At 41.1% G+C, this 15,958-nt stretch overlaps 1 protein-coding gene across 1 annotated transcript in view; it reads left to right on the top strand.

Moving 5' to 3' along the window:
* The first annotated feature begins 2,776 nt into the window (after window positions 1-2,776).
* Window positions 2,777-15,958, top strand: part of ripor1 (RHO family interacting cell polarization regulator 1) — a 36,087-nt gene continuing 22,905 nt past the window's right edge. Inside the window, exon 1 of the mRNA XM_069686348.1 lies at window positions 2,777-3,049. Coding sequence (XP_069542449.1) covers window positions 3,031-3,049 — 19 coding nt within the window. The 5' untranslated portion in view covers window positions 2,777-3,030. The remainder of the gene's footprint in view (window positions 3,050-15,958) is intronic.

Here is a 15,958-nt window from a genome sequence, read left to right as displayed (position 1 = left end):
CCGTTACAACCGGAGCCAACTGTGGACGTCTGGTTATCTGGGAAGTGTGATCCCTCTATTGCCGATTATCGCTATAAGGTGCCGCCAAACAAAACGAAACAGATTATCGGTTTAAGTTACCTGACCTTAGTTTTGGACAGGAGCCGCGTTTGTTGACAAAAGTGTAAGGGCGGGAACAGCTGGTGGTGGGAACAGGAAATCCTCTGTAGACCAGACGGTCTCTGTTCAGTTCGGCCTTAGCGGTCTACACCGTCTACGAATTACTCATCCTCTGTAGACCGCATCCTTCGAAGGATGCAGCCCCCAAACTGAGACACAGCTAAGGTGTGTTCAGATATTTATTGTGACTTTATGGCAGTGGTCATCTAACTAAATAAACTCTCGAAGAGAGAAAAAAGAAACACTCACTGTAGGAGCAAAAATTCTGAGAAGCCTTTATTGTGAAACAACAGCAGCAGGAAGTGATCTCTAGCAGTAACTTGACGCTGCCCTGATGCAGCCGTTGGAGAATATTTAATTGTGTAAATCAACATAATTAACTGACAACTGAAACTGCTTTGTTGACTTTAAAAACCCACAAAGATGATCACAATCGACAACAACGTTAGACTTTGTACATCCACTATGCAGGTCTACTACAAATGCATTGATGCCTGGGCTCTGACCATTGTTGGCCACTCCTTAACATTGTTTTGGAGTCCTTCCTGTGTAACGTTGGCTTGACATTTGATTCACAGGATAAGTCATCCTTTGAGAACACAAAGTTTCTTACCAAATGTAGAAGTTTTCCCCAAAGACTTGAGCCAGGTTAACTGTTAGTTGTGGATAATCAAATCATAAATGCATTTTCACTATTTCCACCTAAGTGTCCAGAGGCTTTGAAGCTGTGACTGATGAATCAGCCGGGCAGCAGCTGCTGTGCGCACCGTGCCTCTGCTCTCATGTTGTGATCTACTCCATCTTGTTGATCAGTGTCAAAAATGTCCTAATAACATCCTTGTGTGAGGGTGTGTTGTTCTTGGTGTGAGAACATTGTGTGTCAGCTGCTTTTATTGTGTGTGTGCAGGATGAATAGCAGCTGCTCTGCTGCCCTTTACAGATAAACACTATCTCTCCTGTCCACAGGCCGTCTTATGATACCGTGGATGTCTTTTTGCTAAGGGGCAGAGCTGCAACCCTGGAATAAGATAAAGATTCAAGTGTTAACAGATTCAGTGTATTAATGCAGAATCTTTAGGCCTGTGACATGATTTTTGATGTTGTTTCTGTCAGTCCGAATGGTATTGTCCACTTGCATTTCTGCAGGCGTTCGATGTATGCAGGAAAAACAGTCATTGTGGAGAGAAAAGGGGCGGAGCGCATCTGCCGTAAGAAATCCCGGTTAATCTCTATAAGCAGATATCAGTCTGCTGTTATACTCGACTCCAACTCTGGTCTCCCTCTTCGGTCACTGTAAACGATGCAGCACACAGAAAAGGCAGTCTTGGCCAGAAGTCTTTTCTTGCTAACCGCTTGCTACACCAGAAGTTTGTGGACTTGACCTGCACCATAAATTAGGCAGGTCGTGCACATCTGTATTGGGGATATTGCCTTTTGCAGTTAACCTAGCTAACTTTAGCTTTTTTCACCAGAGTTCCCGACAACAGCTTTAAATTCATCTTTTGCATTTAAGTGTTAGCAGAGACAGTATGACGAGGATTTGGTGCTACATTACAAAAAGTATGCAGCTATCTGCTTTTATTCTTACATTAGTTTTGCTCATTATTAGCTTACTAATTTCAGTTAGTTTTCATTTAGTTAGCATTTAGTGGCAAAAATAGATCTTAAATTGTTGTTTCTTAATTAATTTGACTTGACCAGCTGGCAGTCTTGGAACCCATCGGCTGTCGTCTGACGGCATTGTGGCCCCTAGGAGCGACGGCCCACTTTTTGGGGCTTGCGGTGTAGCCAGCGCTTAGCCAGACAATCAACCAGGACTTCTTTTTCTGTGTGCTGCATCATTATAGGGTCGGTCATCTCTCAATTGGAAGGTTGGCTGTTTGATCCCTGACTGCTAAAGTCTACATGTTGAAGCGTCCTTGGGCAAGACACTGAACCCCAAATTGCTCACAAACACACAGTCATCGGTGAATGAGTGTAGTTAGTTAGATCCTGATAGGAGATGGCACTTTAGGTAGCCTCTGCCATCATGTGAATGTGAGTCGTTGCTGCATTTATATGAAATTATCTGTTGATTGAGATTAGCTGGATAGTAGTAAACTGAAGGTAAACGCTAGATTAACAAAAAAAATGGCCGACATGCATCACAAAGTTACAATAATCCTTAAACAATGCACATTTTCCAACCCCACTGATGGAGAGCCGACTTAAATAACTTCATGAGTCACAAACAATGTCAACAAGTGTGCATGTTTGTCCCAGACGTGTAAATCTTTATCTGGTTGTGATGTGGAAGCTGGCAGTGTTTTGGCTCTCAGGGCCACCGTACCCCGGGGTTCTTTCTCATAAATAATGAGTCGTTAAATCCTCTAAACAATAAGCAGCATGTGTGCTCATTTCTGAATGTGTGTGTTCTGCCCTCTTCTGGCACTGAGGTGACGCTGGGCAAAGAATCATTTGGTGTGGTCAGAAACAATATGTTCAACAGGGAGAAGGAGGAGCAGGAAAACCAGTGATGTCATCAGGGAAGAAGAGGAGGGGGCACGTCTTTAGTTTCTCCTCCTCCTCCTCCCTGTTCCACCTCCTCCCCCTCCTCTTCTTATCAGTGTGGTGGAGAGCAAAGAGGGGATCAGTAGGTGAGTGGACGAAGGATTAACAACTGTGACAGTGGATATGGGGGAAGAGGAAAAAGGAAACAGTCCGGGATAGAGAGAAAAGAAGTCAAGGAGCTGCTAAAAAGAGTGAGAGAAAAGGAGAGAAGGAAGTGAGGGATCAGAAAGGACTAAGAGAACCTTTGGAGCGAGGACTGAGCACTTGTTTGTGGATTTTGGGAGGATTCATCGCTAAAGGGACTCGACCACCACAGCCACCATGTACAGTGGATATGGAGGTATGAAGCAGCTCCTTTCTAATCATTAACTTACAGTTGCTGGTTAACAGGTTGTTACTTATTATGAGCTGATGGCAGAAAAGTTCAGCACAAACTCCAAAAAACAACAAAACCTGCGACTTGTTTGGAGCAACACAAAATCAGTGTCAAATGTATTTTAGTATCACTTTACATTACTTACTTAAATTGGTCTGTGCTGTCAAATGAAGTGATCCTCCTCCTTAGGGACATAGTGATTACATCTTTGATTCATTTGCCCATTTGTTTGAAACAAAAAAAAAGAATTGAATTGAAAAAAGACTTTTCATTTACTGTCATAACTATATATAAAAAAGAGCAACATTTTACCCAACAAACACAGATGCTGTTTTAAAAAACAGTTTAAACTGATCTAAAATAAAACCATTATAGATCATTAATTACGTTTGCGACACAAAGCTAAAGCTTCAGTCTTTCACATCTTAATGCTGCACATATGTTGATAGTCATTCCTTCTAAGTGCAACTAAAAAATGGTAAAAGTGCAGAGGTGGCTGTGAATTAGCTATTAGAGATTGTTGTTTGCATAGTACTATTCAAATTAATACAAAGATAACAATAGCTACGGCATTACTCACATAACTTAAATAACTATGAGCTAGCACAGGTTTTAGCATTAGCATGTAAGGTTATTTCAGGAAATGACATCACAGTAAGCAAAAATAGCCATGTAGGAACTTTATTTGAATGGCAAATGAACTAAAAATCTTTTAAAAAAGTTGTAAAAATGTTCATATTTCAAACAAGGGCTGAACAATTGAGCAACATTTGTATGAAAATCCCAATATGGCCTTGTGCAATTTTCAAATTGCACGAGGTGCAATATTTGTCAAAGTGAAATATGTGTCAAAATACCATTTAAATATTGTGCTGCAGAGATGTTCTGGCCTACACATCATACACAGACACAAGTATTAACTGTCTTTGTTTGGACAGATCCCCGCAAAAAATCACACCATAATCATTTAAATGTTATGCAATGAATATAACAATAATGCTGTATACGTTATCGTTTATCCTTTTATATCGCAAATCATATCCAAATTGCAATACAAGTTAAAATAATCGCATTTAGATATATTTTCAAAATCGTTCAGCCCTATTTTAAAGTGTCTTTTTATGACAAACTTTCCATAGTAATTGGTGTATGAAGCATTTGAAAAGATACCTTGTGTCTCTTCACCTTTATGGACCAATCACTGGTTGGTTGAGTTTATTTATGTTAAATGATCTACGAAAGTATTTGGAGATTTTTGAGAGTTCATTTCAGTCAACATTTTTTGTTTCATAACATCAGATTTACATTACTGGCAGGAGTCCATCAGACAAACAACGGTCAGTCCAAAGATACTTTATTAACCCTTTCCAGGAAATAAGTCTGTCACAGCAGCTACAATCACAGTCAAGACACCACATTTAACACTGAACATAAACACATTTAGGCATACAACTACACCTAAAAATACCTAAATAAGTTTCTAAACCAGACTAAAACTTACAAATGAAACAGTGAGAGATAGCTAAGAAATGTAATAAAGATATCCAGTGTGCAAAAGTGGCTTGTAAATACTCAATAAATATATAGAGTGTATAAATGTATGCATAATATTAGCATATGTAATTGTTTCCTTTTAAAGAGTGTACATTGTTGTTTTTATAACTGCCCATTACATTATATTATGTGCCCGAAGTGAAGGCAAAGTGTGTATGTGCGTCATAACTGTCACCTGATTAATGGAAGCACACTTTATGCTGATGTTGCCATTACACATGGAGGAAGTGCTGAGGGTCCAAAACAGCAAATAAAATACACGTGAAAAAAAAGAGGAAGTAAGTGACAGAGGCCTGACTCTGACGTTTTTGCTAACGTGTTAATGCATCATTAAGTTGGCGTGTGAACTCTTCCCCTTTCCTCATTTCCAGCAGTGAGTGATTGTATAGATTAGGTTGTACCTTTAAAACTTCAGGAATGTCCTGAGAGCTCAGTAATGTATAAATAGTTTGTTGGGAAGCATCTGTATGTCTGTGTAAACAGGAAGTCACTGCAGCAGCACAGGCTCAACATAACTCCCAAAAAGTTAAGAGGAAGGCAGGGGTTTATTAAACTTAACTGTCAACCTTTTATAAATAAAGTTATTTAATTTTTTTTATCAGCATACATGATGTAATCAGTTTGTTTCACAGTATTTGTATAGTTAAAAGTGATTATATATGATAAAGCATCATTATGACCATTTTTAACTTCTGATGAGTCTGATGTCATAGGTAATATACATAACAACAACATGATTTCAAATCCTTTTGTTATTTTTTTAAATTGTATTCTGTCACCTTCTAGTCATACAGTATCCGTATCTAATCTGTATGATGATAAACTTAGATTTCTGTTGACAATTAAGTCTATCAAGAGTCCTACCTGCATGCTTCAACTCTCATGATACAGATAAGGTTGACACTCTTTAGTCATTATATCATACACTTTATAAATATCGACTTGAATATAGTCCTCCATGCACTATCACTATCCACCGTCCTCTCTATAAAATGAAGACATAAAAGGTCAAAAAATAATCTTTAAAAAAAAAAGTGACTCATCTTTAAAAAGTTTAATTTATGCAACTTGTTTTTATTTAGTGATTCATAAAAGTCCTCTTTGGCCCGCGCACTGTTAGAGAAATAATGTTGGATGTGAATATGTTATTTCCACAGTGCTGTCACTGAAGTGATGTCATCAAATCAGTTATTAATAAGTTCTTTAAAAAATGTTTGACTGCATTTTGCATTACATTGACACATAACAAATAATAATAAAATCTGTTCACTGCACTGTAAATGTCATTTTTGGAGATTTTTCTTAAACTGAAAAAAAACTCATTCATGAATCTAAAACAGCACAGCGTGCCAGCTGGGGCGGCTGTGGCTCAGTGGTAGAGTCTTTTAATCAGAAGGTCGGATGTTCGATCCCCAGCTCCCTCAGGCTACATGTCGAAGTGTCCTTGGGCAAGAACCCCAAATGACAACCCCCATGAATGTGATAACTGATTGACAGTTGGGCACTTTAGGTAGCAGCCTCTGCCATCAGCGTATGAATGTGCGCGTGAATGGGTGAATGTGACATGTAGTGTAGAAGCTTTGAGTGGTCGCAAAGGCTAGAAAAGCGCTTTATAAGTACAGTCCATTTAGTCCATTTGCCTTCAATAAAGGATCAGCAGTCATTTATTTTTTATTGTTAGGAAAATAGTGCAGAATATACAAATAATCATCTTCCTTTTAAAAGCTGCTATATAACAGTTTCGGTGTCCTGTCCGCTCTTAGTGTTGCTTCCTGGGCTCTTCTCTGGCGTATTAAGAGTATCAATTAGAGGGAATTATGAACTTATTGTTTTCCTCGAGCGTGGCAATCACACAGCTAAATACCACAACAAAAAGGGCAATTGTATCAGCAATTAGAGTGAGCTGTAGTAGTTGCATAATGAAATTCGACTCAGCTCTTTAATCAGCTTTCTGTACTAGAAACACACAGGAACAGATGCAGAGGCTTTTCTTCTCAACATGATCAGCCACACTTCCTCCGCTTCAGTTTAATTGCAGCACTTTAAGACATTTATACTCAGCAAAGAGCCTTATTCACTTTCGCTCAGCACTGCGACACCCCCCCTCACTGCACACTGCTCAGTTTATTGGTAATAAGATGGTGTATGTTTGTGGAAGTGTCGCGGTTCATGATGAAGGATTAAGATCAAACTTGGTGGTCACAGAGTCGAGTGGCCATGTTAAATGTCAAGCTGTAATAATATACTTTCTGATGGCTGGTCCATCAAAGTGAACACAGTGTCTGCTTTCATTGTGACATAATGATTACATGGTAATACTGTAGTTGGTGCAGATTAATTATAAACATCAGAACTGTATTACCAGCCAACAATAACAGAACTTTAACTGTACCCCTTCAGCCTGACAATAGCACCAGTATCCTTTTCCTGCAGTGAGCAGGCAGAGCTGTACAGTAAATGTGGTGGGTTATTCCTGTGACTCAGTGCAGCCATCACTTGCTTGAGTCTTTTCCCGGCCCCGCCCTCCCTGCAGGAAGTTACTCCGTGCTGCGTTTCCTCCTCCTGAAGGAGGCACGGGTCCGGAGTGAAACTATACAGTTTCAATGTTATAGTGGTAAACTGTTTACATCAGACGGAGCATTCACGATGATCCAAAGAGGATTACTCAGGACTGACCCTTTGTTCACCTTACTTAATATGTGTGTGTTGTATGTGGCCATCTTTAACCAGGAAGCACTGAGTCATTTTAAAATTCCCAAGAGGCAGGAGGCTCATTCATTCTGGCAACATCTCTTAGTCCTTACTGGAAGAGACTGTTGTCCTTATCCTAAGCTTAAACATACAAACCCTTCACCTTTTATAATAATGTTCTTTATATTAATCTGCTCCGCCATGGAAATATAAGTGTTCAATTGTGGGTGGCTGTGGCTCAGTGGTAGAGTCGGCCGTCTTTCAATCGGAAGGTCGGAGGTTCGATCCCCAGCTCCGTCAGGCTACATGTCGAAGTGTCCTTGGGCAAGACACTGAACCCCAAATTGCTCCCGGTGGCATAGCCAGCGGGTATGAATGTGATATCTGATTGACAGTTGGGCACTTTACGTAGCAGCCTCTGCCATCAGTGTGTGAATGGGTGAATGTGAGATGTAGTGTAAAAGCAGCTTTGAGTGGTCGCAAAGACTAGAAAAGCGCTATATAAGTACAGTCCAATTACCATTTACTTTAACCAAGATTTTCAAGAGTTAAAAGCTGATTGTAACATCGACCAGCCATCAGCTACGTCTTATCAGAATAACTTAAATCCCAAAGTATATATATATATATATATATTCTTATCATGGTTGAAATACCAGAAGTAGTTGTGGTCAGAAACAAATCTGAGATATGCACAGCATGCCATTGTTATCTGAGTATCAAGATCATGGTTTCCCTTTTTATAGCTCAACCTTCTGACTCAATGGTCTTCATTGTCGGGAAAATCCTGACTTTAATCTTGGTCGATTAAACGTTTCTTGGCGGAGCCCTCCCTCACTCATCCACAGTGTGCTCAGCTTCAGGCTGTTACGGTAGCGGGCGGCTCTATTGGGCTGAGCAGTTTCATTATTATTCTTGACTCCACAGTGTTTTCCCTCTATCCCGCTGCGTGTGTGTTCCTGGATCTGCCGGCCTTTCTGGGTTTGACATTCCTTACAGGACGGAGAAACAAACGCCCAATTCTCCCAGGGGTGCATACACACACAAGCACGCCCATTAATGTGATTTTGATGAAGACACCACTTCAAGTGGGCATAACAAGTTTGCTGCTCATAGACACTTAACAGTAGAAGTCCATTGGTTGATGTGCCATGGTTACAAAGTTCATAGGAACACGAGTCCTCTGGAAATTTCCTAGTTTTCTGCCTTTTAGGTAAAATGGCACATATTGTTATATTATAGTTGATTTTTTTAGTGCCTTGCTGCTTTTTCCTGGAATAATCCCGACATCTTGCATTATAGTACATACAGTACATCCAACCTTTGTCCACTTGGGAATATTGCTCTTTATTGTGTGAGATTTCATATAGGTTGTGCCGCTGACAAACGCCATGCTTGTTTCTGTGCTGTACAGGAAACAGATTCCAAGTTTTGAATTGTTCCCTCTTTAGCCCTTTTTACACTTCAGTTCTGCCTCAGCGCCGTAACGAAGCTCCGCCATCATGCAGCCTTTGCCATTTAACATTGGACCAAGCAACGCCGGCGTAAAGCCGCCCCAGTGTGTTATTTTACATATAGCGTTCCGGCTTTGCGGAAGCAGAACGTGCACGAGGTTTAAACAAACAGCGCACGCAAAATACACACACACGGCGCTGTTCCCCGCTGCCAGCTCCACTGTTTACACAGACGCCGTTTTGCCTCTGTTACTACCCCTGATGTCAGCTCAGAGGCGGAATGACTGATGTCCCATCATTCAGCCTTCGTGCGTTTTACATAGAAGACGGAACGTAACAGAGGCGTTATAATCCCGCCTTGAACTGGCAGTGTAAAAGGTGCTTTTGATTAGTATTAGGAACAAATGTACGTTGTTACGTTTCGGAAAAGATTGAGGATTGGTTTAAAGAAGTCAGCGTTGACTTTTGGTGTCAAAGGAGACACAAACCCTCCTGACCTCCTCCTTCCACTGACTTTCTCAGTCTTTATACTTCCAAGCCACCTGACTTTTTCCGTTTGCTGCTTTTATTATAACTACAGCCACTGGAATTCACCAACTAATATTGAATGCTCACTGAGCGTACTGGAGCCTTCTCTCAGAGGGAGCTACTTACTTTTGCTACTTAAGCAATATCACACGAGAGGGAGTGATGTTGTACTGAATATCAGCATTATCTTCTACGACCGAATCCCAACAGAGCTGATATTCAGTACAACATCACTCCCTCTCGGGTGATATTGCTCTTCTGCAAACAGTTATACAAGCGGCAAATAGTAATAAAAAGCTGTGTGTGTGATTCAGAGGTACCAGCTTCATCAATCGAGACAAACTCTGTCTGCTGTAGTGTTAAATAACAGTATTTAGAACACCTGGCTGAGGCGGAGTGATACACACAGTGAAAAGTCCCTGTGATGTTACATTCTATATCGGCACTCGTGGAATGCCTCTTGTCCAATCAGATTACTTGGTCCGAAATAACTGTTGTATAATAAAACATCAGCATATTTCCACTTAAGCTAGCTTGACAATTATTCCTGTTTAGGCTTTTTTGTGGCTCTCCATTTATGAATGACTACCACATGATTAGTTTAACATACCTCAGTGATGTGTGATGATTTATCTTAGGGACCATATGTATACAAGAATTGTCATAACAGCGTGGGTTGTTTTTCATAAGATATCTTGTGCTGACAAAGTGACATCGCCATCCGCTGCAGGTTATCCTGCTAGTGAGGCAGAAACAGTGTTAGGGAAACATGGACTAAGTGGTGTGTGTGTGTCTGTGTGTTTGGTGTGTGTGTGTTTGGGTCCCAGGCAGCGTTTTTCCAGAATGGTCTGGGAGAGAGAGACCAGAGAGCATCAAACAATAGGCGTGGTGTCACACACTGGCTCACCACAGAGGCGTGTGGAGGCCTGTGTGTGTCTGTTTTTGTGCGTGTGTGTGTGTGTGTGTGTGTGTGTGTGTGTGGGGCAGCGAGCCACAGTCCCTCAGTGATTATATGAGAACATCAATAGCACGGGAGATGGTGTGACTGGGATCTGTTGTTGTCATTGGGCAGGACCGGACCACTGTTTGGATCAGGTAGGGAAAACCGAACACAGCACAGTTTGACGGACATTTTCAGATTGATGGATTTCACTGACTTCTGGATGAGCTGGTTGGAGTTTAAATGGATCATTTAACTAAATGTTACATTGGCTAAATCGCTTACACAACTTAATAACATAGAAGAGGGGACAGTGGGGTGTGACAGAGGGAGAAATGTGCCGACTACCACTGCCCTGTCTGAGCTCGGACTCTGACATAGACATGGAGCCCCATCAAGGTTGGTGTTTGCTTTTGAAAGGGTTTAGGGGTGTAATTATATAAAGGTTTCATCACATTTTGGATACTACAGGGAAAACGGAGGAAATGCAGAAGTTGACCCTGTTGTTATATTTTCAAATAAATGTAATCAGTTGGTGTCCTTGGCCTTTTTTCTTTCTGTAAAGTTTCACTGTGTCTAGCAAGTCACATGTCAGCTGATCTCTGGCTTCCTTCAGTGGTACGGACCCAAAATAAACAGATTTTGCTGTGATTTATTAGCAACAAACAGTTCAGAAGGACGCTGAAATATCTACATCAGGGTACAGCTTTTGAAATGCTTGATTTTGAACAGTTTGGATCCATCATTTCTGATGCAACCTGACAAATGTGTCTTTTTGGTCTTTACATTGACTTTGCATGTATCGCACTGTGACAAAACATTGCTGTTCCCTCAATAAGTGTTTATGTACTCAAGTGAGCCGTGCCCGTTTCCATGCGGTGGTTACCATTGTTTCCTGACACTGTCGTGTGATCGCGGCGGCTTGCAGCTACGCTTATATGTTTGTTTAGCACAAAGCAAAAATCATAGTTACACTGGTTCAGAACCACTTTTATTTTCCTTACTGATTGATTTAGGTTTGTCAAAGATGAGAATACCTGTCTTTAATTCCAGCTGTAGCCTTATCAGTGCGTCAATCAGGTGCAAACACAGTCCATATGAGGGCTTATTGCTACAGTAGCGATGTAACGATAAAGATGCACTCAACACATGATACGTTTCAAATACCGGTGCTGGGTTCACGATACGATTTTTCAAGAAAATGGGATTGAAGTCAAAATGTGAGTTAATATACTTTTATTTTAATTCTTATACAAGAAATGTTTCAAAATCTATTTTCCTCTTACGTTATATTTAAAACATTTTTTTTTCAGGTTGTGCAGTAAAAACTTTTTTCTGTAATTACTTTTTAAAAAGTGAAACTAAAAATAGCTTCCCTGAAAATATCTTTGTTTTTTTAAATATTGGTCCTCTCAGTTTTGTAAGCTTAACCTTAAATATCTACCAATAAACAAAATAATTATATATATAAATAAAAGAAAAGAAAATATCTTTTAAATAGCCATTCTGATTGAAATGCTGCATCTCGGAGAGTCTGAACCTCCTTTGAGTTAGTGTGTAATGCCAGCGCTTTACATGGAAACAGAGTACGGTGTACAAATGTGGGAGCGATGGAGTGCGATTTTTCGGCTCCGACGTGTTTATCAAAAGCATCCTTAATTTTCAACCAGGGAAAACGGTCTCTTAACTTTTGCCATAAACACTAATGCACTTAGCTATTTCCTTGGAGCGTGCATTCGTCTGGGTTAGGGGGCTTGCAAATCCGCTTCCAAGCGTTGTTTCCCCTTTCAATACTTTGGCGTCTTGGTGTCTGTAGCTTCTCACTGTGGTGCCGTTTTACGTTCATCTGCCACCTGCAATACTTGCACACAGTTTTTGTCTCGACCGTTATCTTCTCACCTTTTCTAATTTTCTGACTTGGGAAAGCCTTAATGCTGCCACACCTCCGAAGTGAAACGGGAGGGTGCATCCTCAAACTGTAAGGTCTTTTCCATTGTCGTCTTCTACTGCCCACATGTCTGTAATCCTCTGATCGGCCAGACGCAAGAGACGTAAAGACTTCGAACAAGGGGGGTCAAATCATAAAGCGCCCTCTGATGTTTAAAAAAAAAGTATTGCAATATATTTTCTTTTTCATATATTTGAATCGTCCCTTATTTGTATTGATTTTTAATTGTGTATCGTTATTGCAGATGTCATTCACCTGTTTTTATCTCGTCGTTTGTATAAGCATATTTCTGAAGGAACGGTAGAGCGGTGAAAATATTTGCTTCTAGCTTTCCAGATCATCTACTTTCCTTGTGTGTGCGAATTACGTAGTTTGGTGCTTGTTATCTAGAAAGTGGACACGACTGTTGGTGCTTTGATGGCCTCCGCATACATCTGAAAAAGACATTAAAGACTAGACAAAACAGTTTCATAGAGACTTCTTACCGAGCAGAAACTGTTGACTGTAACCAGGCTTCGACTTCAAAGTGATCCTTCATTATCTAGATGTTCTCATAGAGACGGTGAACTGCTGTGACAACACAACAGGATGATTTATCAGAAAGTTAAAGAGGAAAGTTCCTGAATGTGATGGACCCAGTGTTACCCAACTTTTCCACTTGCTCAGTTTCTCTGTCGTCTTCCTTTATCTCTCTCACTCGCCGTCAGCTCCTCTGTAATCTGTGAGAGGACTTAAACTGGGTTAAGTCAACAAGTGCTTGACCACGCAGACCCACAGCAACACGCTCACACATTCCTAATGATTTTCAAGGGTGGAAGTAACCTCACCCTATTTTTAACAGCAAATAACTGGTTCCTGTTTATCCAGAGAAGACAGGTTAAACATTATTTTGGAGGGTTTGAAAGTTGTCAGTCCATTTCCACAACAAGAATTACACCTAAAGTACTTTTTCCATCCATTGTGCCGGAGCTGAACTCCGGCAGAGCTGACCTTTTCTCTTCAGCCAGATGACTGCAGCCCTCAGGACGATCTCCCTTTGTTAAATTTCCTGTCAGGAGAGGCAGTCGCTTCTGACTTCCTGTAGGATTGTGACATTTCCTGTGCTGTGGGAGGGGGTTGCCTGGCAGTCGTCTCGCAAAGGTCGTTCAGCTGTTTGAAGAAACAGGATGCAGGACACTGGATATTCCACCGTAGGAAAACACTGCCTCAGCTGACAGAAATTAACCGCTGGCTTGAGCCGTGACGACAAATCACAGCTTCAGACCACAGACTGTGTGTGTGTTAAAAATTTTAGGCCAGCCAACAAAACAATGTACCCATAATGTGGACCAAACCAAACAGCACACGCATACTGTTGCGCTTCTTCTAGTCGTACCAGAATGGAATGGGTGATGGAAATAACGAGATTTGAGAAGAGCTGTATTTAAGAAGTAGACGTAGCTTCTGGGTCTGAAAAGTGAAGCCAGTGCTCAAGTGGCGATAACTAGGTTAGAGGTTTAGTAATGTCCACTAGGGGTGGGACAAAATATCGATACGGCAATATATCGTAGTCCTGACTTGTGCAATACAATTTAGATTTCCCTGCGATTTTGACTCGCGTTACTACTTCATGACCCCTAATGGTGGCGCTTGTGACATGAATGAGGGTAACGTGAACCGAAATGAATTGGCCAAAGAAGAACTTAATCTGATATCGTGATGTATCACGACATGATTGTCTTGCAATATCGCAGAATCGTTGTATCGTGATATTATTGTTATAGTGGGACACGTATCGCGTATCGTATCGTGAGTTACCCTGTGATTCCCACCCCTAATGTCCGCCCTCTCACCCTTATATGGTCACTTCTGGCTATAAAAACCAACATGGTGATGGATGCACCGTTCAATAAGCTAGTGCCCGATAGGCCTGCAAGATGTGAGAAAACTCAGCGATTTTCAATAACATTGTTCAATATTGCGATAACAATATGAAGTGCAATAAATACAATATATTAAAGACAGCTATAACTCACAGTCTCTATATGCTGTTCTGCATGCTTTACACAATACTTGCAACATGTCCCTCCTGAATCCTACATCAATCCATAAGGCTGTTTTTTTTAACCACTAAATTGGTGTGGATACCATTGTTCCATTTAGTGGGTTGAATTTTGGCACGTTTAGTTTTTCATTTCAATAAATTCCGACACTGGGATGTGTTTTATCTGGTGTCACATGCACTAAAGTACTTATAGCGCTTTTCTAGTCTATGCGACCACTCAAAGCAGCTTTTACACTACATCTCACATTCACCCATTCACACACACATTTATACACTGATGGCAGAGGCTGCTACGATGCCATCAGTTATCACATTCATACCCGTTAGCTATGCCACCGGGAGCAATTTGGGGTTCAGTGTCTTGCCCAAGGACACTTTGACATGTAGCCTGAGGGAGCTGGGGATCGAACCTCCGACCTTCTGATTGAAAGACGACCGACTCTACCACTGAGCCGCAGCGGCCCCTACAATATATCACCTCAATACATAATCTCTGTATCAGTTTAATAGAAAAAGGAGCATTTGTATTTATGATTGGGCTGCACAGTGGTGCAGTGGTTAGCGCTGTTGCCTCACAGCTAGAAGGTTCCTGGTTTGAACCCCAGTTTGGACGAAGTTGACCTTTCTGTGTGGAGTTTGCATGTTCTCCCTGTGCATGCTTGGGTTCCCTCCCTGACCCTGGGTGGCCTGTATGTGTGAATGTGAGTGTGAAAGGTTGTCTGTATCTATTAGCACTTTCCCTCCAAAATTAGCACGTTGACGCGGGTGGATTTTGTAGCTGAGATGACGAGGAGTTGCAGAAGTTACTGACTGAGCATAGCATGTTGCCGGAAAGGGGGCCGAGATTAGTGTGTAGACACTGTACACTATGTAGGTTTTGTGTTCCCATCAATGCCAGAGCCGAGGCGATAATTACCCGGGTCTACTGCAGAGTCATTTGACCTGGGTCTAAATGCCGACTGTAACCTTTCCCACTCAGCAAAAAAAGTTGTGTGTTAGTGGGTGTTAAGCCGGAAAATGGCTTAAGTGTCAGTCCTGTGATTGACTGGAGATCAGTCCAGGGTGTACCCCACCTCTCTCCCAATGACATCAGGGATATGTCTTCAATATGTCTGCACACCCTGCTTGTACCTTGATATTGTCATGGTGTGAAACAGTTTGTTCTGTCATGTGCAAGATACTTTACTTTGTCTTCATTTGAAGTCCACAGTTATCTATGATGTGTTCCATTATTGTATAACCTAAGAAATTTAACCACCAAACTGACTGAGAACTGCACTGCTGCAGTTGAACAATATTACAAAGTGGTGCCTCTTTGCACAACAAGTTATCTCCAGCAGAGCAGTGTTTTTCTATTTATGTAATGAACACTATTAAGCTTAAGCTGGTCAGGTCTTTAAAGTGGTGAATGTGACTCTCAGCAGCTGCCATTGCACGGTTTTCTGGCTCTTGATGATCCACTTGACCTTGTGTAAACTATGAAGAGACAAAGTCTGATATGAAGTACTGCAACTTCATGTACTGTTCAGCACTGAACAGCTGACAGTGTGTGAAATGGAGAGACACATTTGGGGAGGTGTGGGAGTGTACAATCATATTAATCACATGATACAGTGTTTTTTTTTTATTAGTGTTTCCAGCGGGAAGTTAGCGAGTTGGTGAGAGTTGGTCATTTGTGGTTTTAAAAATCTAAAGTTAGTTATATTATTTATGA

This window comes from Semicossyphus pulcher, unplaced genomic scaffold, assembly GCF_022749685.1.
Source record: "Semicossyphus pulcher isolate SPU_LCO1_2020_fin unplaced genomic scaffold, fSemPul1.0.p SCAF_8, whole genome shotgun sequence".
Lineage (NCBI taxonomy): Eukaryota > Metazoa > Chordata > Actinopteri > Labriformes > Labridae > Semicossyphus > Semicossyphus pulcher.
The sequence above is the reverse complement of the archived record's forward strand: the minus strand, read 5'-3'. Positions and strand labels throughout refer to the sequence as shown.